Raw genomic sequence first — 25,874 nt, forward strand, 5'->3', positions numbered from 1 at the left:
CACTTCGTAAACCTGAGCTTGTGTTAGAGCAGGTGACCTACATGCGAGTCCAAGTGCAGGTGACCCCTTATTGCCAGTGAAATGCCAACACGACATGGAACGAGAATAGAGGGAGAAGTGGAAGGAAGAGGAATCTATGGAGATCATTAAAATAGGAGTTTAAAAACTTGCAGAAAGAACTTCTGGGGCTCTTTCAAGAAGGAGCCGGTTGGTCCTGGAACGCCCAAAAGTAGATTGTGTAGTGTCAGAATTAAGAACATGGGCTTTGGAATTAATCGAGCTCGCTCTGAAGGCAGCTCTTCCTAAGGATGTGATCCTGAGTGAGTCATATAACCTCTGTGAGCCTTGGTTTCATCTTTTGTAAAATGGGGATACAATAAATACCATTTAGTTCATAAGGTTATTCTGAAGATTACGTGAAGAAAACCATGTGCATCTGGGACATAGTATTTAATAAGTGGTAACTCTAATTAAAGGTTATTGAAAAAGTAGAGATATCAAGGCCTTGATAAAGAGGCCAGATGGGATAGCTGGGGTAGATTGGGAGAGGGAAACCTCCTGAATGGAAAGAAATCACAGGGGAGAAACATGTTATGGCCAACAGAATGACCAGCATTTTCTTTCTTTGCTCTCTGATTTGGCCACGACGGGAAGGTAAGCAAGGAGGGTCGGTAGCTGAGAAGTCTCTGAAACAGGAGAGGTACCAGCTAAAGATGGGAGAGCTGAGTTGAGCACCGGTAGCGCTTCCTGGCCAGAGCAGGCAGGTGGTCAGAAGTTAGGAGCTGAGGATGGGCCCTGGGAGTCCCTGAGGGAATGAGCAAGTAGATTTCCATTAGAGGAGAAAAAGCAGGATTGGATTTAATTACACTGTGTTTTCTAGTGAGTTTAGTGACAAGGGTGTAAGTCTATAATTTCCTGTTGTTTTTTTTAACATCAGGAGTTTAGCTTCTGACATTAAAGGTCAAATCTCTCTCTCTCTCTCTCTCTCTCTCTCTCTCTCTCTCACACACACACACACACACACACACACACACACACACTTCTTTCACCCATCTGCTCCTCTTCATCACTAATTAACTCGTTTATCAATTTCTAGTGTATTTCCTGAAGTAAGTAACAAAATAGTTTATGCCATTTTAATTTCCCGACTAAATGAACAAATGTTAAGTGCCTACTTTCTGCCAGATGCTGTTCTGCGTAGTGAACAAGTCTCTGCTACCAAGGCACTTACAGTGCATTAAAGATGATGGCAAAATTAGCAAATGGTAAGTGCTTCCTGCTCAGAAAGAAAGAGAAAGCAGATAAGACAATGGAAGTGTACTTGATCTTAGCCAGAAGGCAGAGAGGCGGTTGGGACAGTAGAAGCAGATGGCAGAGTACAGCATTGCTTTTGATGGAGTGGACAAGGAGGACTTCTCAGACAAGGGATTTAAGTCTGGGAAAAGCATGTTCTCCAGAGAGGGAACAGCAAATGCAAAGACGCTGAGGCAGGAACATACTTGTGTCGGCGTGGGTTGAATAGAGTGATTGAGGGGAAAGTGGGAAGTGGGGGTTGTGTTTGTCTCCTGATAGGAATGATCCAGTAGAGTGCTAAATTGAGATGCAGGAGAGTGTGTGTTTAGAGGGTGTAATTGCAGATACAAAGCCCTTGAGCCCTTGGGCAGGAGGGACAGATTCAGTCTTTGTGGGAGATGGGGCAACTTTGGAGCACAGACAGCTTCTCTGCAGCAGTGGGAGGCAAGGAGGGTGTGTGGGCACAAATGCAGGGAAATTTGTGGGTTAGGAAGATGAGCAAATTCAGTAAATTCATCAGGAGAAGGGAAGAGGGAAGAGGAAGGAGGAGGTTTGAGGAGCATCGAGAATGTGTGAATTAATTTCTAGGAGAGTAAAAGAGAATAGAGTGAAACATTGTATCTGAGCATCCTTCCCTGGGTTCCTGTCTCCGCTGCACCACTTGGGCAAGTTGCTCAACCTCTTTGAGCCTCTGTCTCCTTATCTGCAAAAGGGCCTAATGATTGCACTCACCTTGATAGATTTATCGTGCAAATCAAGTCACCATGTGCAAAGTGCAAGGTGTCCTGTCTGGCATGTAGATGTTCCCTTTGGTCATCACTACCATCCATGCAGCTACTTCTGTGGCTGCTGCTGAGAGGCTCACTAGTGACTAGTGGTCACTCTGCCTGTGCCTGTCACCGCTGCCTCTGTGGTCCCAGACTGCAGTGTGTGGAAGATTCAGCTGAGGCACTTGCTAAAAATTCTGATTCTTGGGGCACCTGGGTGGCTCGGTCGGTTAAGCGTCTGACTTCAGCTCAGGTCATGATCTCATGGTTCATGAGTTCGAGCCCCGCATCGGGCTCCGTGCTGACAGCTCAGAGCCTGGAGCCTGCTTAGGATTCTGTGTCTCCCTCTCTCTACCTCTCCCCGGCTCGCACTCTGTCTGTTTCTCTCTCTCTCTCTCTCTCTCAAAAATAAATAAACACTTGGGGCGCCTGGGTGGCGCAGTCGGTTAAGCGTCCGACTTCAGCCAGGTCACGATCTCGCGGTCCGTGAGTTCAAGCCCCGCGTCAGGCTCTGGGCTGATGGCTCAGAGCCTGGAGCCTGTTTCCGATTCTGTGTCTCCCTCTCTCTCTGCCCCTCCCCCATTCATGCTCTGTCTCTCTCTGTCCCAAAAAAATAAATAAACGTTGAAAAAAAAAAAAAATAAACACTAAAAAAAAAAAAAAAAAAAGATAATACCTATGGAAAAAAAATTCTGATTCTTGGCCTGCCTCTCGCCAGAGACACAGCCTCCAGGCAGGGGTGCAGGACCTGAGATCTGAATTTTAAACAAACACCCCAGTGGCCTGCTGGCAATCCTGATGGTGAGGGATCACTTTATGGATGACATCTCTTTGACTCTTTACAACCACTGCATATGATTGGAGGATTAGCCCATTTTAGCAAAGAGAAAACAGGGCTCAAGGGAGGCTAAATAATTCAGCGAACATGTAACTTGTGGAGGCAGGATTTAAACCTCCATCGTTCTACTCTGAAACGCACCTTTTTGAAATGAGTTGAAAAAAGAAAACCTCCAGAATTTGGCTTGTAGGGACACCATTTTTGAGTAATAAGTGTAAATTTTGTAGACATTTTCTTCTCTGCAAAAATTTTTCTTATCTTTAAAAAAATACCTAGAATAGGGGTGCCTGGGTGGCTCTGTCAGTTGAGCATCTGACTTCAGCTCAGGTCATGATTTCGTGGTTGGTGGGTTCGAGCCCTGCGTTGGGCTCTGTGCTGACAGCTCAGAACCTGGAGCTTCAGATTCTGTGTCTCCTTCTCTCTCTGCCCCTTCCCCACTCACGCTATGTCTCTGTCTCTGTCTCTGTCTCTCTCAAAAATAAATAAACATTAAAAAAAATACCTGGAACCAACCTTGAGCCCTTTGCTTTAAAGATTTCTCAAATCCTTACCTCTGGGACCTCAGCACACTACATGTGTATGCTGCACTTGTGGGGTGAAATCTGTGGGGTGCAGAGCTGGGCGCTCTCTTGTGCTGTGTAATTACCCTTCATCCACCCTGTGCAGACATATGGGTCTGCAGGAAATGGGCAAACTGCTTGTCTTAATCATCAGTAACCACGCTGATGTGCTTTTGTGCCTTTCAGAAGGGGGAATTCTGAAGAAGGTCTGGGAAGGAGCAATCTGGTTTTTAAGTTTATTTTATTATTTTGAGAGAGAGGAGAGAGAGAGGAGAGAGAGACAGAGAGAGAGAACAAGCGGGGGAGGGATAGAGAGAGAGAGAGAGAGAGAGAGAGAGAGAGAGAGGGAGAATTTCAAGCAGGCTTCCTGGTGTCAGCTCAGAGCCCAACTCTGGGCTCAGTCTCACGAACCCTGAGATCATGACCTGAGCCAAAACCAAGAGTCAGGACACTTAACTGACTGAACCACCCAGGCCCCCCTGGGAAGAGCAATCTTATGTTTGGAATGGGCACACTCCAGAATGTTCTGCACATCATGGCTCCGGCTGGCTTGGGTTGAGGACTTGAGACAGTGCTTTTAAGGCATGTGGTTTGGGGACCTTTGTGAGTGATGGCTAGGAGAAGGTTGTGGTGGCATGAATGAGCTGATACATAATTCGGCTGTTGACGGCCAAGTGTGGTTAAATGCTTCTGTTGCTGGGTTTGCCGAGCCAGCCATGAGAGCATTCATCCACACTTCTGTGGGACAGGGTGCTTTCCGGAGCCGGGTCTCTGTCCCAGGTCGGGGGCAGGTGTGTGGAAAGTTGCATAACTGCTGTTTCAGTCCGTCCAAATGTAAGGCAGGGCTAGTTGATGGAGCTCCCAGAGCAGCTAGATCAGCATGGAAGGCATCTGGCTGTGAGTAACATTACCAGACCCACACACAGGGCCTGGTTCCTACACGTCCTGGCTGTGTGGTTTGAGGTGAGGCACTTCACCTCTCTGAGCCTTCTCTTCCTCAAACCTTTGAGTTCTCAATACCTCGATATAAGCTTGGGAGTGTTGTGAAGATAAAGCAAAATCAAGCATGGCATGCCTCTCCTGCCTTCCCACATCCCTGTGCTAGCTCGATTCCAACACCTTTCAGTAATACGTGGTGTTTCGGCCACTTCTCTTCTCGCTAAATCTTTAGGGACAGGGGTCTTAGGGACAACTCTTACTGTTTGTGTGTTTGTTTTTAATCCCTGCCATCCAACTCAGTGCTCTACATGTGTAGGCAGTTCTGAAACGGCGAATAAAGGAATGAGTGTTCAAACAATAAAATTATATTAGGGAGCACTGCTGTAATATCGGCCTCTAGTTTCTTAGAACCTTACAGTGTTATACTGTGAATTTAGATGGGAAGCATTGTATAGGAGAGGATTTTAGCTGAGGACAATCATTAAAAATGTTAGGAACTAGGAAAGACTTTTTTCCTGTGCTTCTGAAAAAGCCACTTGGTGGGTCTCTGAAACATTGGGCTTCTCTTCTGGGACCTTCCAACCTTAGATCTCAACTCTGTTTCATTGTTTATTTGAACAATTCTGTCCCCTTTCCTTCTGGCCCCTTCTGTTATATTTGCTGTTTTCCATACGGCTAAGCTAATAATAGCCTTGACACAATTCAGAGCATGCATCCCTTGTCCCTATTCCCAAGAGAAGTCCCTTGTCCTTGTCTTTTAGTGTCTTCCTCTCTGGAATACAGAGGCATACCCGCACAGGTTTGTCACATGGATGGATGAATAATCGAACACAAGAGTGAAAGAATCCTCCTCTTCTCTTTGTCCCCCTCTTCTCTGACTTCTCTCAGTTTTAGTCTTGCTTTCATTTACTCCTAAGGGTTTTTTTTTTTTTCAACGTTTATTTATTTTTGGGACAGAGAGAGACAGAGCATGAACGGGGGAGGGGCAGAGAGAGAGGGAGACACAGAATTGGAAACAGGCTCCAGGCTCTGAGCCATCAGCCCAGAGCCCGACGCGGGGCTCGAACTCACGGACCGCGAGATCGTGACCTGGCTGAAGTCGGACGCTTAACCGACTGCGCCACCCAGGCGCCCCTAAGGTTTTTTTTTTAAGTTTATTTATTTATTTTGAGAGAGAAAGAGAGAGAGAGAGAGAGAGAAGGGGGGGAGAGAGAGAGAGAGAGACACACCCACAATCCAAAGCAGGCTCCACGCTGTCTGCACAAAGCCCGATGCGGGGCTCCAACCCACGAACTGTGAGATCATGACTTGAGCTGAGATCAAGAGTCAGATGCTTAAATGACTGAGCCATCCCGGCGCCCCTATTTATGGGGATTTAAAAAATATTGGACCTCAGAGGCAGAGTTGGATTATGGGTTATTCATAACCCTCTGTTTAATGACATGCTTTCATCATTGGTCTTTGCATGGTCTGGATTAATGTATATGTGATGGATGGATGGATGGATTTTAAAATTTTTTTTTTTTCAATGTTTATTTATTTTTGGGACAGAGAGAGACAGAGCATGAACGGGGGAGGGGCAGAGAGAGAGGGAGACACAGAATCGGAAACAGGCTCCAGGCTCTGAGCCATCAGCCCAGAGCCCGACGCGGGGCTTGAACTCACGGACCGCGAGATCGTGACCTGGCTGAAGTCGGACGCTTAACCGACTGCGCCACCCAGGCGCCCCTTTTTTTTAAAAATTTTTTTTTTCAATGTTTATTTATTTTTGGGACAGAGAGAGACAGAGCATGAACGGGGGAGGGGCAGAGAGAGAGGGAGACACAGAATCGGAAACAGGCTCCAGGCTCTGAGCCATCAGCCCAGAGCCCGACGCGGGGCTCGAACTCACGGACCGCGAGATCGTAGATTTTAAATAGTATAACAAGGATCCAAGTATCTGCTACCAAAACCAAAAACAATGCCTTGATAATAACATCTATCTAACCATACAGTTTCCTCACCTCCTGTCTCTCTGTTTCCCACAGTCTGGGATAACCATCATTCTGAATCCTTTATTAATTTTTCTTTTGTATATAGTTTTCATTACAACTCTGTATATTCCTAAATAGTAAGTCCTTCTCATTTGGGTTGCTCGTGTTGTTAAATATATTCATTTATTCATTGTTGGTCATTTATTAATTCCTTGTGTAAATACACTGCTGTGATTCATTGTCACTCCTGTGGCTGTGGGTAATTAGGTTATTCCCAGGATTTTGACCTTGTGAACAGTGCTTCTGTGAATATTTTTGAATATGATGTCATCAAGATTGTGCAAGAGTTTATGGGTTATGAGCTTGTGAGTAGAATTCCTGGGTCACAAGAAATGTGAATTTTCGACATTATGAGATAATGCCAAAACAGTTTCCAAAGTCTTTGTGCCGATTCATACTCATACCATATCCTTTCCAATCCTGGTTATCCTCACATTTTTTTTTTTTTAATATATGAAATTTGTTGTCAGATTGGTTTCCATACAACACCCAGTGCTAATCCCAAAAGATGCCCTCTTCAATGCCCATCACCTACCCTTCCCTCCCTCCCACCCCCCCATTAAACCTCAGTTTGTTCTCAGTTTTTAAGAGTCTCTTATGCTTTGGCTCTCTCCCACTCTAACCTCATTTTTTTTCCTTCCCCTCCCCCATGGGTTTCTGTTAAGTTTCTCAGGATCCACATAAGAGTGAACACATATGGTATCTGTCTTTCTCTGTATGACTTATTTCACTTAGCATCACACTCTCCAGTTCCATCCACGTTGCTACAAAGGGCCATATTTCATTCTTTCTCATTGCCCTGTAGTACTCCATTGTGTATATAAACCACAATTTCTTTATCCATTCATCAGTTGATGGACATTTTGGCTCTTTCCATAATTTGGCTATTGTTGAGAATGCTGCTATAAACATTGGGGTACAAATGCCCCTATGCATCAGAACTTCTGTATCCCTTGGGTAAATTCCTACTGCTGGGTCATAGGGTAGGTCTGTTTTTAATTTTTTGAGGAACCTCCACACTGTTTTCCAGAGCGGCTGCACCAATTTGCATCCCCACCAACAGTGCGAGAGGGTTCCCGTTTCTCCACATCCTCTCCAGCATCTATAGTCTCCTGATTTGTTCATTTTGGCCAGTCTGACTGGCGTGACGTGATATCTGAGTGTGGTTTTGATTTGTATTTCCCTGATGAGGAGCGATGTTGAGCATCTTTTCATGTGCTTGTTGGCCATCTAGATGTCTTCTTTAGAGAAGTGTCTATTCATGTTTTCTGCCCATTTCTTCACTGGGTTATTTGTTTTTCAGGTGTGGAGTTTGGTGAGCTCTTTATAGATTTTGGAGACTAGCCCTTTGTCCGATATGTCATTTGCAAATATCTTTTCCCATTCCGTTGGTTGCCTTTTAGTTTTGTTGATTGTTTCCTTTGCTGTGCAGAAGCTTTTTATCTTGATGAGGTCCCAATAGTTCATTTTTGCTTTTAATTCCCTTGCCTTTGGGGAATGTGTCAAGTAAGAAATTGCTGCAGCTGAGGTCAGAGAGGTCTTTTCCTGCTTTCTCCTCTAGTGTTTTGATGGTTTCCTGTCTCACATTCAGGTCCTTTATCCATTTTGAGTTTATTTTTGTGAATGGTGTAAGAAAGTGGTCTAGTTTCATTCTTCTGCATGTTGCTGTCCTGTTCTCCCAGCACCATTTGTTAAAGAGACTGTCTTTTTTCCATTGGATATTCTTTCCTGCTTTGTCAAAGATTAGTTGACCATACTTTTGTGGGTCTAGTTCTGGGGTTTCTATTCTATTCCATTGGTCTATGTGTCTTTTTTTGTGCCAATACCATGCTGTCTTGATGATGACAGCTTTGTAGTAGAGGCTAAAGTCTGGGATTGTGATGCCTCCTACTTTGGTCTTCCTCTTCAAAATTACTTTGGCTATTTGGGGCCTTTTGTGGTTCCGTATGAATTTTAGGATTGCTTTTCCTAGCTTCAAGAAGAATGCTGGTGCAATTTTGATTGGAATTGTATTGAATGTGTAGATAGCTTTGGGTAGTATTGACATTTTAACAATATTTATTCTTCCAACCCATGAGCACGGAATGTTTTTCCATTTCTTTCTATCTTCTTCAATTTCCTTCATAAGCTTTCTATAGTTTTCAGCATACAGATCTCGTACATCTTTGGTTAGATTTATTCCTAGGTATTTTATGCTTCTTGGTGCAATTGTGAATGAGATCAGTTTCTTTATTTGTCTTCCTGTTGCTTCATTGTTAGTGTATAAGAATGCAACTGATTTCTGTACACTGATTTTGTATCCTGCAACTTTGCTGACTTCATGTATCAGTTCTAGCAGACTTTTGGTGGAGTCTATAGGGTTCTCCATGTATAATATCATGTCATCTGCAAAAAGTGAAAGCTTGACTTCATCTTTGCCGATTTTGATGCCTTCGATTTCCTTTTGTTGTCTGATTGCTGATGCTAGCACTTCCAACACTATGTTAAACAACAGCGGTGAGAGTGGACATCCCTGTTGTGTTCCTGATCTCAGGGGGAAAGCTCTCAGTTTTTCCCCATTGAGGATGATATTAGCTGTAGGCTTTTCATAAATGGCTTTTATGATGTTTAAGTATGTTCCTTCTATCCCGACTTTCTTGAGGGTTTTTATTAAGAAAGCATGCTGAATTTTGTTAAATGCTTTTTCTGCATCGATTGACAGGATCATATGGGTCTTATCTTTTCTTTTATTAATGTGATGTATCATGTTAATTGATTTGTGAATGTTGAACCAGCCCTGTATCCCAGGAATGAATCCCGCTTGATCATGGTGAATAATTCTTTTTATAAACTGTTGAATTCAATTTGCTAGTATCTTATTGAGAATTTTTTCATCCATATTCATCAGGGATATTGGCCTGTGGTTCTCTTTTTTTACTGGGTCTCTGTCTGGTTTAGGAATCAAAGTAATGCTGGCTTCATAGAATGAGTCTGGAAGTTTTCCTTCCCTTTCTATTTTTTGGAATAGCTTGAGAAGGATAGGTATTATCTCTGCTTTAAATGTCTGGTAGAATTCCCCAGGGAAGTCATCTGGTCCTGGACTCTTATTTGTTGGGAGATTTTTGATAACTGATTCAATGTCTTCGCTGGTTATGGGTCTGTTCAAGCTTTCTATTTCCTCCTGTTTGAGTTTTAGAAGTGTGTGGGTGTTTAGGAATTTGTCCATTTCTTCTAGGTTGTCCAGTTTGTTGGCATGTAATTTTTCATAGTATTCCCTGATAATTGCTTGTATTTCTGAGGGATTGTTTGTAATAATTCCATTTTCATTCATGATTTTATCTATTTGGGTCATCTCCCTTTTCTTTTTGAGAAGCCTGGCTAGAGGTTCATCAATTTTGTTTATTTTTTCAAAAACCAACTCTGGTTTCATTGATCTGCTCTACAGTTTTTTTAGATTTTATATTGTTTATTTCTGCTCTGATCTTTATTATTTCTCTTCTTCTGCTGGGTTTAGGCTGTCTTTGCTGCTCTACTTCTATTTCCTTTAGGTGTGCTGTTAGATTTTGTATTTGGGATTTTTCTTGTTTCTTGAGATAGGCCTGGATTGCAATGTATTTTCCTCTCAGGACTGCCTTCGCTGCATCCCAAAGCATTTAGATTGTTGTATTTTCATTTTCGTTTGTTTCCATATATTTTTAAATTTCTTCTCTAATTGCCTGGTTGACCCACTCATTCTTTAGTAGGGTGTTCTTTAACCTCCATGCTTTTGGAGGTTTTCCAGACTTTTTCCTGTGGTTGATTTCAAGCTTCATAGCATTGTGGTCCAAAAGTACGCATGGTATGATCTCAATTCTTGTAAACTTATGAAGGGCTGTTTTGTGACCCAGTATATGATCTATCTTGGAGAATGTTCCATGTGCACTCGAGAAGAAAGTATATTCTGTTGCTTTGGGATGCAGAGTTCTAAATATATCTGTCAAGTCCATCTGATCCAATGTATCATTCAGGGCCCTTGTTTCTTTATTGACCATGTGTCTAGATGATCTATCCATTGTTGTAAGTGGGGCATTAAAGTCCCCTGTGATTACCACATTCTTGTCAATAGGGTTGCTTATGTTTGTGAGTAATTGTTTTATATATTTGGGGGCTCCCGTATTCGGCGCATAGACATTTATAATTGTTAGTACTTCTTGATGGATAGACCCTGTAATTATTATATAATGCCCTTCTTTATCTCTTGTTACAGCCTTTAAAGTCTAGTTTGTCTGATACAAGTATGGCTACTCCAGCTCTCTTTTGACTTCCAGTGGCATGATAAATAGTTCTCCATCCCCTCACTTTCAATCTGAAAGGGTCCTCAGGTCTAAAATGAGTCTCTTGTAGACAGCAAATAGATGGGTCTTGTTTTTTTATCCATTCTGATACCCTATGTCTTTTGGTTGGCACATTTAGTCCATTTACATTCATTGTTATTATAGATAGATACGGGTTTAGAGTCATTGTGATGTCCATAGGTTTCATGCTTGTAGCGATGTCTCTGGTACTTTGTCTCACAGGATCCCCCTTATCTCTTGTAGGGCTGGTTTAGTGGTGATGAATTCCTTCAGTTTTTGTTTGTTTGTGAAGACCTTTATCTCTCCTTCTATTCTAAATGACAGATTTGCTGGATAGAGGATTCTCGGCTGCATATTTTTTCTGTTCATCACATTGAAGGTTTCCTGCCATTCCTTTCTGGCCTGCCAAGTTTCAGTAGAGAGATCCATCACGAGTCTTATCGGTCTCCCTTTATATGTTAGAGCACGTTTATCCCTAGCTGCTTTCAGAATTTTCTCTTTATCCTTGTATTTTGCCAGTTTCACTATGGTATGTCATGCAGAAGATCGATTCAAGTTACGTCTGAAGGGAGTTCTCTGTGCCTCTTGGATTTCAATGCCTTCCTTCCCCAGATCCGGGAAGTTCTCAGCTATGATTTCTTCAAGTACACCTTCAGCACCTTTCCCTCTCTCTTCCTCCTCTGGAATACCAATTATGTGTATATTATTTCTCTTTAGTGCATCACTTAGTTCTTTAATTTTCCCCTCATACTCCTGGATTTTTTTATCTCTCTTTTTCTCAGCTTCTTCTTTTTCCATAATTTTATCTTCTAGTTCACCTATTCTCTCCTCTGCCTCTTCAATCCGAGCCGTAGTTGTCTCCATTTTATTTTGCAGTTCATTGATAGCATTTTTTTAGCTCCTCCTGGCTGTTCCTTAGTCCCTTGATCTCTGTAGCAAGAGATTCTCTGCTGTCCTTTATACTGTTTCCAAGCCCAGCGATTAATTTTATGACTATTATTCTAAATTCACTTTCTGTTATATTGTTTAAATCATTTTTGATCAGTTCGTTAGCTGTTGTTATTTCCTGGACGTTTTTCTGAGGGGAATTCTTCCGTTTCGTCATTTTGGCTAGTCCCTGGAGTGGTGCGGACTGCGGGGGAACTTCCCCTGTGCTGTCTTGAATAACATGCGTTGGTGGGCAGGGCCGCAGTCAGACCTGATGTCTGCCCCCAGCCCACCGCTGGGTCCACAGTCAGACTGGTGTGTACCTTCTCTTCCCCTCTCCTAGGGGCGGGATTCACTGTGGGGTGGTGTGGCCTGTCTGGGCTACTTGCACACTGCCAGGCTTGTGGTGCTGGGGATCTGGCATGTTATCTGGGGTGGATCGGCAAGGTGCACAAGGCGGGAGGGGCAGGCTCAGCTCGCTTTTCCTTCGGAGATCCGCTTTGGGAGGGGCCCTGAGGCACCGGGAGGGAGTCAGACCTGCCGGAGGGATGGATCCGCAGAAGCACAGTGTTGGGTGTTTGCCCGGTGCAAGCCAGTTCCCTGACAGGAACTGGTTCCCTTTGGGATTTTGGCTGTGGATGGGTGAGGGAGATGGCGCTGGTGAGCGCCTTTGTTCCCTGCCAAGCTGAGCTCTGTCGTCCGGGGCTCAACAACTCTCCCTCCCGTTGTCCTCCAGCCCTCCCGTTCTCTGAGCAGATCTGTTAACTTGTAACCTTCCAGATGTTAAGTCCCGCTTGCTGTCCGAACACACTCCATCCGGCCCCTCCGCTTTTGCCAGCCAGACTCGGGGGCTCTGCTTGGCCGGCTGGCTGCCCCTCTGCCCGGCTCCCTCCCGCCAGTCCGTGGAGCGTGCACTGCCTCTCCGCCCTTCCTACCCTCTTCTGTGGGCATCTCGTCTGTGCTTGGCTCCAGAGACTCCATTTCTGCTAGTCTTCTGGTGGTTTTCTGGGTTATTTAGGCAGGTGTGGGTGGAATCTTAAGTGATCCGCAGGACGCAGTGAGCCCAGCGTCCTCCTACGCTGCCATCTTCCCAGAAGCCCCCTTATCCTCACATTTTGAACAGTATGACCCTGTGGTCTGCCTTGATCACTAATGGTGGTGAGAGTGAACATTTCTTTGAATGCTTATTGATGTATGTGTTTCCTCTCTGTAAAATACCTATTCCTACTTTTGCCCTTCTTTTTAGTGATCTGTTTATACTTTCCTTATTGATTTGCAGAAGTTTGGCATATATTTCTGATGAGAATTCTTTGTTGATTTTATGTTTTTCGTTCAGGTATTGATTCTTGTGTAAGACAGCACCCCAAAACTTAGTGGCTTAAAACGATAATTTTTTTTCTCGTTATTCTATGGGGTGACGGGGCTCAGCTAGATGGTTCTTCTGCTCTGTGCGGTGTCACCTGGAATAGCTCAGGTGTATTCAGTAGCTGCCTAGGCAGGACTGGACAGTCCCAGAAGGCTTTATGAACACGTCAGGTGTCTCTGTGGTCTTCCGTGTGTCCTCTCCATTTGCTTAGCGGGGGCTTTCTCATATCATGGTGATCTGGGGGTAGTTGGACTTTTTACCTGGAGGTTGGCTTGCAAGAGGAGGAAAGCAGAATCTGCTAGTCCTTTTAAGGCCTTTGCTCAAAAATCCCAGAATGTTGCTTCTGCAAATAATGAAGTCAGTCTGGATTCGAGAGGAGAGAATAATCTCCAGGGAAGATAGCCTCTACCTCTTGATGTGTGAAGTGGCAGACACACATACACACACACACACACACACACACACACACACACACACACACAGAAGGAATTAATGGCAGCCGTCATGAAAGACTGTCTGCCACTTGTATACTGTGAATGTCTTTCAGTTTGTAACTCTTCTTTCTACTTCTTTAAGGTGAACCAATATTCTTAATTTTAGTACCATAGTCAAGTCCCTCTCTTCTTTTGTAGTCAATGTTTTTTGAATCTTGTTTAAGAAATCATTCCTTCCTCCAAATTCTAAAAGATATTCTCTGGTATTTTTCACTAATTGGCTTTAAAGTTTATTTTTGACATGAAGTCCTTAATTCATCTGAAGCTGATTTTCATTTGTGGCTTGTGTAGGAATTTGATTTTATTGTTTTCCATTGGATATGGATTAGCTCACTGATCTGATGTAGTGCCTCTGTATATAAACTAAGGTTTTAAAAATGCACAGTCTGTTTTGGGCTCTTTTCTGTCCTGGAGAACCGTTTCTCTCATCTTGCTCTGTTTTAATTGTAACAGCTTCATAGTAAGCCCTGATACTCGAAGGGCAGGCTTCCTTCTCCCTGCTCTCTTTGTTCAGCAATATCCTGGCTTTTCTTAGTCTTTTACTCTTCCATATAAATTTTAGAATTATCTGACTGTGCTCCAGGAGAATCTCTATTGAGTTTTCATTGGACTTGTATCAACTTTTAGATCAACTTTGGGGAATTGTAAGTTTTTGATATAACCCTATCCAAGAAAACAGTTGTTTCATTTATTTAGATTTTAGAAATTCTTTTAATAAATTTTGTTTGTTTCTTAAATTCCACATAAGAGTGAAATCATATGCTATTTGTCTTTCTCTGTCTATTTCACTTAGCATAATACCCCGTGGGTCTATCCATGCTGTTGCAAATGATGAGATCTCACTTTTTTTTTTAATGTTCATTTATTTATTTTTGAGACAGAGAGCAAGGGAGGGGCAGAGAGAGAGGGGATGGGGGATAGAGGTTCCCAAGTGGGCTCTGTGCTGACAGCAAAGAGCCTGATGTGGGGCTCAAACTCACAAACCATGAGATCATGACCTGAGCCAAAGTCGGACACTCAACTGACTGAGCCACTCAGGCGCCTCAGAGATCTGATTCTTTTTTATGGCTGAGTAACATTCTGTTGTATATACACACTGCTGTTCTCTATCCATTTGTCTACCAATGGACACTTGAATTGATTCCATATCTAGGCTGTTGTAAATAATGATGTTATAAACTTAGGGATGCATATATCTTCAGATTAGTGTTTTTGTTTTCTTTGGGTAGATACCCAGTAGTGGAATTAGTGAATCATATGGTAATCCTATTTTTATTTTTTTGAGGAACCTCTATACTGTTTTCCAAAGCGACTACACCAATTTGCATTCCCACCAACAGCACACAAGAGTACCTTTTTCTCCACATCCTTGCCAACACTTGAATTTCTTGTCTTTTTGGTTCTAGCCACTCTGACAGGGGTGCTGGTGGTGACATTTCTCTTCAGCCCCCTCCCTTCCCAGTGTAGATAGTGAGACAGTTTTGGGAACCAGTGTGAGTACTCTCCACTTATCCTGCTAGCACCCGTGTATTCCCCAGCAGACCTGCCCCATCCACCACTGCCCCATTTGGCATGTGTCCCTCCAGAGCCGCTTTTGCCCCAGCGCGCCCTGCAAACCACCCCAGGAGGGATCAGCGCCACTCCAAAGTGACTCCTGCTCTGGGAAGAGGGGAAGATAACCACACACACCAGTGCATCGGCATCCCCAGCGGCCGTTCCTTATGGCCAGAGGCACAGAGAGAGTGTCCTGGTGATCGGTGTGGCTACAGCCCCAGCAGGCAGACTGGGGGCAGGCAGCTGGTCTGACCGCCTGCCCTGCCCACCAACAAAAACCTCTCATGGGGCATCACAGGAAGAGTGCCCTGCAGTCCGGTGTGATGGCAGATGGACTGAGGGCAGACATCTGGACTGACCGCTGACCCTGCCCAGCTACCAGCCCGCAGCACCCCCAGCAGGTCCCCCAGCCTCTACGTTGCAGAGGAGGCTCCCAACATTGACATTGGCCAAGGCCTTTGCAAACAAGCCTGGCCAGACAAGTTCAACATTCACGCCCACTACTTTAGTGAGGACACTGATCTCCTCCGGGACTGTCACTCCATTGTTGTGCAGGGTGAAGGCCTGGCGGACACAGGCAAGCTCCAAGACAGAAGCCACGGTGCGGGCGAGCGCTGGGTGCGGAGCTAGTCATTGGATGAAGTGAGAGCCCCCCCCCCCCCCCGCCCCGACCCCACATGGCCTTAGCTTTCTCAAAAGGACCAAGCACCTTAGCAGCAGCTGAAGAACGCCAGAGGTTTTACTAATGACACATGTAGACATGTAGAGACGAACAGAAGGGTTTGGCTTATTTTTGTCACTTAGGCAAACTTCACTACTAGAAATTCATCTTTCTTATAATTTTTAATTTTTAATTATATTTTATTTTAGAGAGAGAGAGAGCACAAGTGGGGGAGGGGGACAGAGGGAGAGAGAGAATCTTAAGCACCTGAGTGTGGAGCCCAACATGGGGCTTGATCCCATGACCCTGGGGTCATGACCTGAGCCAAAATCAAGAGTTGGATGCTCAAATGACTGAGCCACTCAGGCGCCCCAGAAATCCATCTTTAACTTACGTATCTGTTATATTAGTTAGCTTGCCAAATATCAGTGTTGACACTAACTTGGGTAACTGCAGTGTTCTCTTGCTCATGAAATTATAATTTTTTGAATACGTACATTCAAATTATTTGTTGTTCACACACTCAAAATTCATATTTTAGTAATTAGCCCTTGATGAGACAATTAGTAGTGCTAGAGCTCTGGAGCCAGTGTTCCTATCCGTAATATAACAGGTCACAGTTTGATTTGGGGTAGCAGAAGGAGTAGGGTATCAGCAGAAACAATATGATTCTGAATGAGAGAGGCCTTGGAACGGGAACTCTTAGGTTATTGTGAAGGCTATCTTTAAGACCAGTTACAGGAGGGAATGTATGTTACAGACTATCCACAATGTCTAATAAACCAGAGTTGTAGCCCCTAGATGGGGAAGAGAGGTACAGGGTGGTGGACCACATATTTCTGGGGCCCTGGGCTTAAGCTTTGCTTCTACCATTTTACCAGTTGTGTGATTCTTGTGGAAATTACTTAATGTAATTCACTGTGTTTCCTCAACTGTAAAATAGAAGTTATAATCTTAGGGTGCAAGTAGGAACTGCACGATGCCTGGTGCATTAAAGGTGCTCTGTAAATGTTCGCTTTAATTGTTAACATAATTATTTGAAAATTGAGAATCACCAAAACAACACAAAAAGCATCCTCTCCATTCCTTACATCTACGTTATGGAGATGGAGATAAATAGAGGTCATAGGCATCCACATCCTTGAAGAGATTTGCTTCTAACTGTATATAAATCTTGTAAACTTTGAGGAGTCATAATGTAATTCCCTTATAAATAACTAAATTGGTAAAATTCTCTCTGGGAAAGAATGGGAAAAATAAAGACCATCGAAAGGAAAAATATTGACAGATGTTTAGATGTCTTAGCTTAAATAGTTTTTAATTACACTTTTTATTATAATAGCAACATTTTGTAGAACCCCCATTTATTTTTAAGAATTGCTGATGGTGGAGCGCCTGGGCGGCTCAGTCCGTTAAGCGCCTTGATTCTTGATTTCGGCTCAGGTCATGATCTCGCAGATTTTGAGTTCAAGTCTCGTGTCAGGTTCTGTGCTGATGGTGCGGAGCCTGTGTGGGATTCTCTCTCTCTTAAAATAAAGAAATAAACTTTAAAAAAATCTCTGAAGGGATCTTTCCCGTATTGGGCTTCTGTGATGTGCAGGGCAATGTGCTGGCTGAAGTGTGGTGACAAGGAAGACACACATGGTCTCTGATCACACAAACTGATGGGGCTGCGTATCCCAGGGTGCTGCTTCTGAGTTCTACAAGTGTCTTCACATAATATCAAAAGATAAAGTTGTATATAAATATATCACCACATATGGGAGAATCCTCAGTTACCCACTAGATGAAAACATTTGGTAGCACATTTTGTTCCACATCAGGATCAAATTTATCTTTGAACACTTAAGAATGAACTTTAGGGGCTCCTGGGTGGCTCAGTTGGTTAAGCGTCTGACTTTGGCTCAGGTCATGATCTTGTGGTTCACGATTTCGAACCCGCGTTGGGCTCTGTGCTGACAGCTCAGAGCCTGGAGCCTGCTTTGGATTCTGTGTCTCCTTCTCTCTCTGCCCCTCCCCTGCTTGCGCCCTGTCTCTCTTTCTCAAAAATCGAACAAAAACATTTACAAAAATTAAAAAAGAATGAACTTTAAAGATGCTTGTCAGAGGGCAGAGCTGCCATTTTGTCGCAGAACATTCTGGAAAGGCTGTGGGTGTAAATTTACTTCTTTATCCCCCTCCTGTATGGTGGTTATGCTCTCGGGTAATTTCACTGGGGAGCAAAGCAGTTCAGTGTGTGAAGCCCACCACTGGATAAGCATGATCCTTTGACCCAGTTAAAATGTATTCAGTATATAAGAAAGGGCCATATATTCAGCTTTTCAGGTGGTAATGTCTGTAAAATTCTGCATCACAAACAAAACAAAACAAAACAAAACAAAACAGAATCAAGAGTTTGCCTCCCCCAAAAGAGTAATTCAGTAAGAAGATGAGATGAAAAAAAATGAAAAAAAAAAAAAAAGAAGATGAGATGATATCAGCAGAATCAGAATTCAGTAAAGATGATAATACCAAATAGATATCACTCCAGATAAGAATGGATTCTCATTTATCTATGGAGTTAACTATCAGCTTCTCACTTTGGTATCCACAGACCAGCTTTTATCTTCCCATTTATCTTTCAGGTCTTGTCTTTGATTACTCACGCTGTTGTTAAACTGGACCTGCTGGCCTCTGTGCCTTTGATGGTGCTGGTTCCTCTACCTGGAGCACCTTCCCTGTTTGCCGTTCATTGATACTCACCAAAGTCACGTCTACCCTCACCGGCAACTTAATTCTGCCTCTTCCACCTTGTTTTCCGAGCCCATGGAATATGTATCACCTTTGACCCAGAATTCTATTATACTCTTGCTGTATCCTTGCCTTACAGTTGTTTGTGTACTTATCGCCTCCACTGAGACTGCAAACGGGGGTTCTCTTTGTATCCTCGTGCCTGACATGGAGATTGCAGAGTAGTACATAAAGAGACATGCAGATAATCTTTGCATCTCAGGTACAACATTCGTCTTTAAGACAGTTCGTCTTAAAGTGTTGTCTGGTACAAGAAAAACATAGCTGTAAAAGATGGGAAGATGAGTATAATATATATCCTAGAATCATGATAAACAGAGGTATAAATGGGTGATATGCTTTAAGATTAAATGAAGACGAAAAAGCCTTACTACTGTCTGCAGAATACATGATGACGAATCTCAACAGCTGACATCTCTGAGCCGTATAAAGTGGTCTTTGTTTTAGTTGCCTCTTTACTAAATTGATAAGAAAAAATTATTTGAAAATCAAAAAAAGAGCTTTCCTTTTTTTCCCTCCAGGGCCAGTTCTGTGACTATTGCAATTCTGAGGACCCCAGGAAAGCACATCCAGTCACCAATGCAATTGATGGATCTGAGCGCTGGTGGCAAAGCCCTCCTCTCTCCTCAGGCACACAGTACAACAAAGTCAATGTCACCTTGGATCTAGGGCAGGTAAGCTACGCATCCAGCTGGAATGGGGAAAGTTAGTTTGGATCATTGTTTCTGTGGTTATTTCTGATATAATAGTAGTTGTATTTTAAAAATAAGCATCAGTTTTAAGTCATTAATCATTGTGAAGACTGTTATGTGAATATTTGCATCCCTTAACATCCAGTCTGTCACAGTGCAGACTCCCATACCTGTCTATCAAAAGAGTTAAAAACAGTAAAAAAAATAGTTTTATTGGCAAATACATTTATTATTATTACTTTTTTTAATGTTTATTTATTTTTGAGAGAGAGGGAGAGACAGAGACAGAGCACAAGCAGGGGAGGGGCAGAGAGAGACTGTTATTACTTTTGATTATGGTACAGTTCTCACAATATAAAATGCACCATCTTAGTCATTTTTTTAATGTTCATTTTCTGAGAGAGAGAGAGAGAGAGAGAGACAGAGACAGAGACAGAGCACGAGCAGGGGAGGGAAAGAGAAAGAGGGAGACACAGAATCCGGAGCAGGCTCCAGGCTCTGAGCTGTCAGCACAGAGCCCAACGTGGGGCTCGAGCTCATGAACTGCGAGATCATGACCTGAGCTGAACTCTGACGTTTAACCAACCGAGCCACCCAGGCACCCCATCTTAGACATTTTTTTAAGTGTACAGTTCAGTTGTGTTAAATTCACATTGCTGTGCAACCAGTCACCAGAATTCTTTTTCATCTTGCAAAACCGGCACTCTGTACCCATAAACAACAACTCCCCATTCTCCTTTTTCCCTAGCGCCTGGCAACTACCATTCTACCTTCTCTCTGTGTGAATTTAGCGACCCTGGGTATCTTATGTAAGTGGAATCCTACAGTATTCGTCCTTTGTGACCAGCTTATTTCACATGGCATAATGTCTCCAAGGTTCCTCTGTACTGTAGCAGGTGTCAGTTTCCTTCTTTTTTTTAGGGTTGAATAATATTCTGTTGTATGTGTGCACCACATTTGTTTATACATTCATCTGTCCATGGACATTTGAGTTGCTTCTACCTTTTGGCTATTGTGAGTAATGCTGCTATGAACACGGGCGTGGCTAAGATTTTTTTTTTTAATTTTTTTTAATGTTTATTTATTTTTGAGACAGAGACAGAGCATGAGTGGGGATGGGGCAGAGAGAGAGGGAGACACAGAATCTGAGACAGGCTCCAGGCTCCGAGTGGTCAGCACAGAGCCCGACGCGGGGCTCGAACTCACGGACCGTGAGATCATGACATGAGCCGAATTCGGATGCTTAACCGACCAAGCCACCCAGGTGCCCCAAGATATTTTTATAGCATTTCCTAGAAATCTTGATTCTGTGGACATCGACTACCATAGTTTTTGGCTTTGTTTGGCCAGCTGGTCTACAAGAAAACCTGGTTTCAGTCTTTTCCTCCGGTGGTATGGTAAGATGGCCCTGAGGATGCCTTCCTCTTGGCACACATGGCCAGTGTAATCCCCTCTCTTTTGAGTGTGGCAGCACTATAATGGAAGTCACTCCTGTGGTAAAGTGGCATTATATGGCAAAAATGAAGGGATTTTGCACATATGTTTAAGGTCCCAAGTCAGTTGATCAAAAGGGAGATTATCTTTGAGGATTTCTCCTAATGAGGGGAGCTCTTAAAAGGGACTGGGACCTACCCAAAGGAAGAGATTTGAAGCATGAGAAAATTTCCTGCTGACCTTGAAGGGGAAAACTGCTATGTTATAAACTACCTGTGGAGAGGGCCACATGGCAAGGATCTAAGAATGTTCCAGAAGCTGGGAGCAGCCCCACCCAACCGCTAGGAAAAAAGCGGGAACCTCAATCCTACAACCATAAGAAACTGGATTCTGCCAACAACATGTGCAAACTTGGGAGTGGGTCTTTCCAGGCATCTGGTGAATGCTTTGAATGCAGCTGCCATGCCCAGACTCCTGAAATACAGAACTGAAAGATAGTAAGTGGCTTTGGCTTAAGCCACTAAATTTGTGTTCATTTGTTAAGCAGCAATAGAAAAACGGATGCACCTTCTTCTTTCCCCTTTCAGACTAGAGGGTGCCTTCTGTCTATTTCATTCTGTTCCTTCGACAAATATTTATGTCAGGCCCTGCTCTAGGTATTTGTGTTACATAAAAGAACCAAAGAGATGGAGATTCATTTCCTCATATAACACACTGACATTTAGTTGTGGGAGACAGCCAACAAAAATATACATTAGTAAATATAATATGTTAGAAGCTGATGAGAGCTATGGAAAAAGTGAAAAAGTAGATCAGGGTAAGATCATGAGGGCCAGGGACAAGGGTGGTTTGCAGTTTTAATTAGGATGTTCAGGAGAGGGTTTGTTGAACAAAGACTGGAAGCAGGTGAAGGTATTCATCATGCAGCTATCAGTCACCCAGACAAAGGGAACAGCCCTGCAAAGTCCCTAAGGTGGGAGCTTGTCTGGAAAGTATCAGGACAGCATGGAGTCAAGGGTGGCTGGAGCAGAGTCAGGGAGGGGGAAGTGGTGAGAGAAAAGGCCAGAAAGAGAACAGACAGGGCCAGATCAAGTAGGGCCCCTAGGCCACAATAAGGACTTGGACTCTTCATGTGAAACGAGAGCCATTACAGAATTTCAAGCAGAGGAATGATCTCATCTGATTTATATTTAAAAAGGATTTCTGTGGCTGTTCTGTTGAGGATTATCAGGGAGCAAGTGTAGAAGCCAGTTAGGAGAGTGTCCTCATAATCCACAAGAAAGATGCCAGTAGTGGCAGTTAAAGTGGGTGATTGTGTCCCAGATACATTTTGATACTAGAGCTTTCATGCTTTCCTAATGGATTGAATGTGGAGAGAGAAGAGAGGATTCAGGGATGATTCCTAAGACTTTTGGTCTGAGCAGCTGGATCTGCTGTTTGCAGAGATGTTGGAGACTCAGGGACAGTTTTGTGGATATGTGGACACTGAAATACTCTTTGGATGTGCAAGTGGAGGTGTGGACTAAGCACACCTTAGTGTGAATATGAATCTGGGAAGATATGAATCTGGGAAGCTGGCTGGGCTAGAAGACACATTTGTTATGGATTTCATTAGATTTTATTATATTCGGGATCTCTTAGCTTATTGAATCTGTATATTTATACCTTTCATCATCTTTGGGCTATTTTCAAAAAACCTTTATTCCTTCCTTCCTTTTCCAGCTTTATTGAGGTATCATTGACAAATAAAATTTTATGTGTTTTTTAAAAATATTTATTTGTTTATTTTGAGAGAGAGAGAGAGAGAGAGAGCACAAGTACAGGAGGGGCAGAGAGAGGAAGTCCCAAGCAGGCTCTCACGACTGTGAGATCATGACCTGAGCTGAGATAAAGAGTTAGATGGTTAACTGACTGAACCACCCAGTTATTCCATGATGATTTAATAACCATATACTTTGTGAAATGATTACCATGATGAAGTTGATTAACACATTCATCACCTCACATACTTATCTTTTTGTGCGTGCATGTGTTGAGAACACTTAAGATCTGCCCTTTTAATAAATTTCGGATATACAATACCATATTATTAACTATAGATACCATGTTGTACATTAGACTCCTTAGTTCTGGGAACTAAGATTGGTACCCTTTGAACAACATCTCCTGACTTCTCCCATCCCCCAGCCCCTGGTAACTACCATTCTATTCTCTGTTTCTATGAGTTCAACTTCTCTCTTTTTGGGATTCTGATGATATTAATGTCAGATCTTTTATTATTGTTCCATAGGTCCCTGAAGCTCTTTTCATTTATTTTTCAGTTGGTTTTCTCTCTTGTTTTTCAGATTAGGTCATTGTATTGCTCTCCCTTCAAATTCCCTGATTCCATTCTCTTTCATATTTGTTCTCCTATCTAGCCCATTTAGTGAGTTTTTAGTTTTAGTTATCGTATTTTTTCAGTTATATAATTTCCATTTGGTTTTTTTTTATGTCTTCTATTCCTTGGCTGAGATTTTAGTAAAACCTTGGTTTGTGAGCATAATTCATTCTGGAAACATGCTTGTAATCCATAATCACAAGTACGTGTACATCAAAGAGAATTTCAAGAACCATTGGCTTATTTGTGATCATGTGACATGTGACATCATGTAATACTTGTATTGCAAGACATTGCTTGTTTATCAAGTTAAATGTATTATAAATGTTGTTCTTCTTGTGGAACACTTGCAGAACAAGTTACTTGCAATCCAAGGTTTTACTGTATTTTCATTTACTTCAAGAATATTTGTACTCTCTCAATGAAGCATTTTTATGATTGCTACTTTAAAGTTTTTGTTGGGTAATTCTGTCATCTGTTTTCTCATCTCTTCTTGGGGTCTGTTGATTGTTTTTTCTCATTCAAATTGTTATTTTCCCCTGGTTTTTGGTATGATGGTTTTGGTATGATTTTCAGTTGTATTCTGGACATTTTAGATATTATATTAGGAGACTCTGAATCTGGGGCACTTGGCTGTTTCAGTTACTTAAATGTCTGACTCTTGGTTTTGGCTCAGGTCATAATCTCATGGTCGTAATATTAAACCCCGTGCCAGACTCTGCACTGAGCATGGAGCCTGCTTCAGATTCATTCTCTCTCTCTCTCTCTCTTTCTCCCTCCCTCCCCTGCTCATGTTCTCTCCGTCTCTCTCAAAATAAATAAATAAAATCTTTTTAAAAAGGAGACTCTGAATCTATTTAAATCTTTTGCCTTAGCAGATGGTCACCCTGTTTAGGTTTGATATGTAGGTCCTGGCCTGTTTTTACAGGCTGTGGTTTCAATGACAATTTGGTTTTCAGAACTGGTGCATACTATTTGAGTCTGCTTTGTGCATCTGGTGCCTGGGTTCCTGCTTGGTTCCTATTACTGTTGCCTGTGGAGCCAGAATGAACTTCTCCTGATCCAGTAACACTTAATAGGGGTTGAGACTGACCTTCAGGGCAGAGAATGCTTCCCCAGTGCACTGTCCAAGGATGCCTGGTGCTGAAATAGACATTTGGAAATTGATGGCATATAGATGGTGTTAACCTGTGAGCATGAGAGTGAGAAGAGGAGAGGATCTAGGGTTGAGCCCTGGGGTGCTCCAAGATTAAGAAGTCCTGGGAAAGAGAAGTAAGCAATACAGAAGACTGGTACGGAATGACAGATGGGAGGACAACCAAGAGAGTGTGGTGTCCTAAAGCCAGGTGAAGAAAGTATATCAAAAATGAGGGAGTCTTACAGCTCTATAATACAAAGACAGAGAGCCTAGTTTTGAAAAAATAGGCAAAGGATCTGAACAGTTTTCCAAAGAAGATACACGAATGGTCAATAAACACATGAAAAGATGCTCAGCATCATAAGCCATCAGGGAAATGTAAGTTAAAACCATAATGAGATACCACTTCACACTCAGCAGGTGGCTATAATCCAAAAGATAGATAATAGCAAGTATTGATGAGGCTCTGGAGAAATTGGAACTCTGATACATTGTTAGTGGCAAAATAAAATGGCACAGATGCTCTGGGAAACAGTTTGGTAATTCCTCAAAAAGTTAAACACAGAGTTACCATCTGACCCAGCAATTCCACTCCTAGTTATATACCCAAGAAAAATGAAAACATATATACACAGAGAAACTTGTTTCTAAATGTTTATTATAGCATTATTTGTAATAGCCAAAAAGTGGGAACAATTCAAATGTCAATCAATTGATGGATAAATAAGCCAAATATTCATATCCATACAATGGAATATTATTCAACAATAAAAAGGAATGAATTTCTGATGAATGCTACAACATGGATGAACCTTGAAAACATTCTACTTGAAAGAAGCCAGTCACAAAAGACCATGCATCATATGATTCTATGTATATGAAATACACAGATAAGCAAGTAGCTTAGTGGCTGCCTATGGCTGGGGGTTTTGGAGGGAATTGAGAGATGACTCCTAGGAGGTATGGTTTGTTTTGGGGGAGACAGATGAAAATTGAATATGATTGATTGGACAATCCTGTGAACATACCAGAAACATTTGGACTTTATATTTTAGATGGGTGAATTGAATGGTATGTGAATTATACTTCAGTGGAACTATGAAACAACAAGAAAGAGTTCATGAAAAGAGAGTATCAAGGAAAAAAAAATAGAGAGACTGTGTCAAATACTACGTCAAGTAACATAGGACAGGTGATGACTGATAATTTGCCACTGGATTTGCTAATCTGGAGGTCATTGGTGGCTTTGGTGATAGGATTGAAAACCTAACTGTAGGCAGATTGAGAGAGAATGTGACAGGAAATGAAACTTGTACAGAAATCTTTTTTTTAATGAAATTTATTGTCAAATTGGTTTCCATACAACACCCAGTGCTCATCCCAAAAGGTGCCCTCCTCAGTGCCCATCACCCACTTCCCCCCTCCCCCCCATCAACCCTCAGTTTATTCTCAGTATTTAAGAGTCTCTTATGGTTTGCCTCCTTCCTACTTTGAGGAGTTCTGAAACAATGAGGAGAAAGAAATGGGGGAAGAGCTATTGAAAGTCAGGCCAAGAAAAGACTGGTAACTGATTCATAATAGGAAATATACAGAACACTAACACTGATACTAATGATAGTACTAGTAATACTAATGTTAAACTAATCTTTCTGCTGGCCATAGTTGTACAGAGAGTACAGTTCATCTAGGAAATACTGC

At 42.6% G+C, this 25,874-nt stretch overlaps 1 protein-coding gene across 7 annotated transcripts in view; it reads left to right on the top strand.

Annotated features, from left to right (window-relative positions):
• Positions 1–25,874, top strand: part of LAMA3 (laminin subunit alpha 3) — a 274,529-nt gene that overhangs the window by 17,288 nt on the left and 231,367 nt on the right. For 5 of the 7 annotated variants that reach the window (XM_086682631.1, XM_086682625.1, XM_086682626.1 and 2 more), the window contains one exon: positions 19,057–19,209. The exons of 1 other annotated variant lie outside the window; for it this stretch is intronic. In XM_086682631.1, coding sequence (XP_086538757.1) covers positions 19,057–19,209 — 153 coding nt within the window. Of the gene's footprint in view, positions 1–18,269; positions 18,738–19,056; positions 19,210–25,874 lie in introns of those variants that run through there. One more of the 7 variants, XM_086682630.1, reaches the window with a different exon arrangement.

Source organism: Puma concolor, chromosome D3 (assembly GCF_028749965.1).
Source record: "Puma concolor isolate L17-30 chromosome D3, mPumCon1.1.hap2, whole genome shotgun sequence".
NCBI classification, from domain to species: Eukaryota; Metazoa; Chordata; class Mammalia; order Carnivora; family Felidae; genus Puma; species Puma concolor.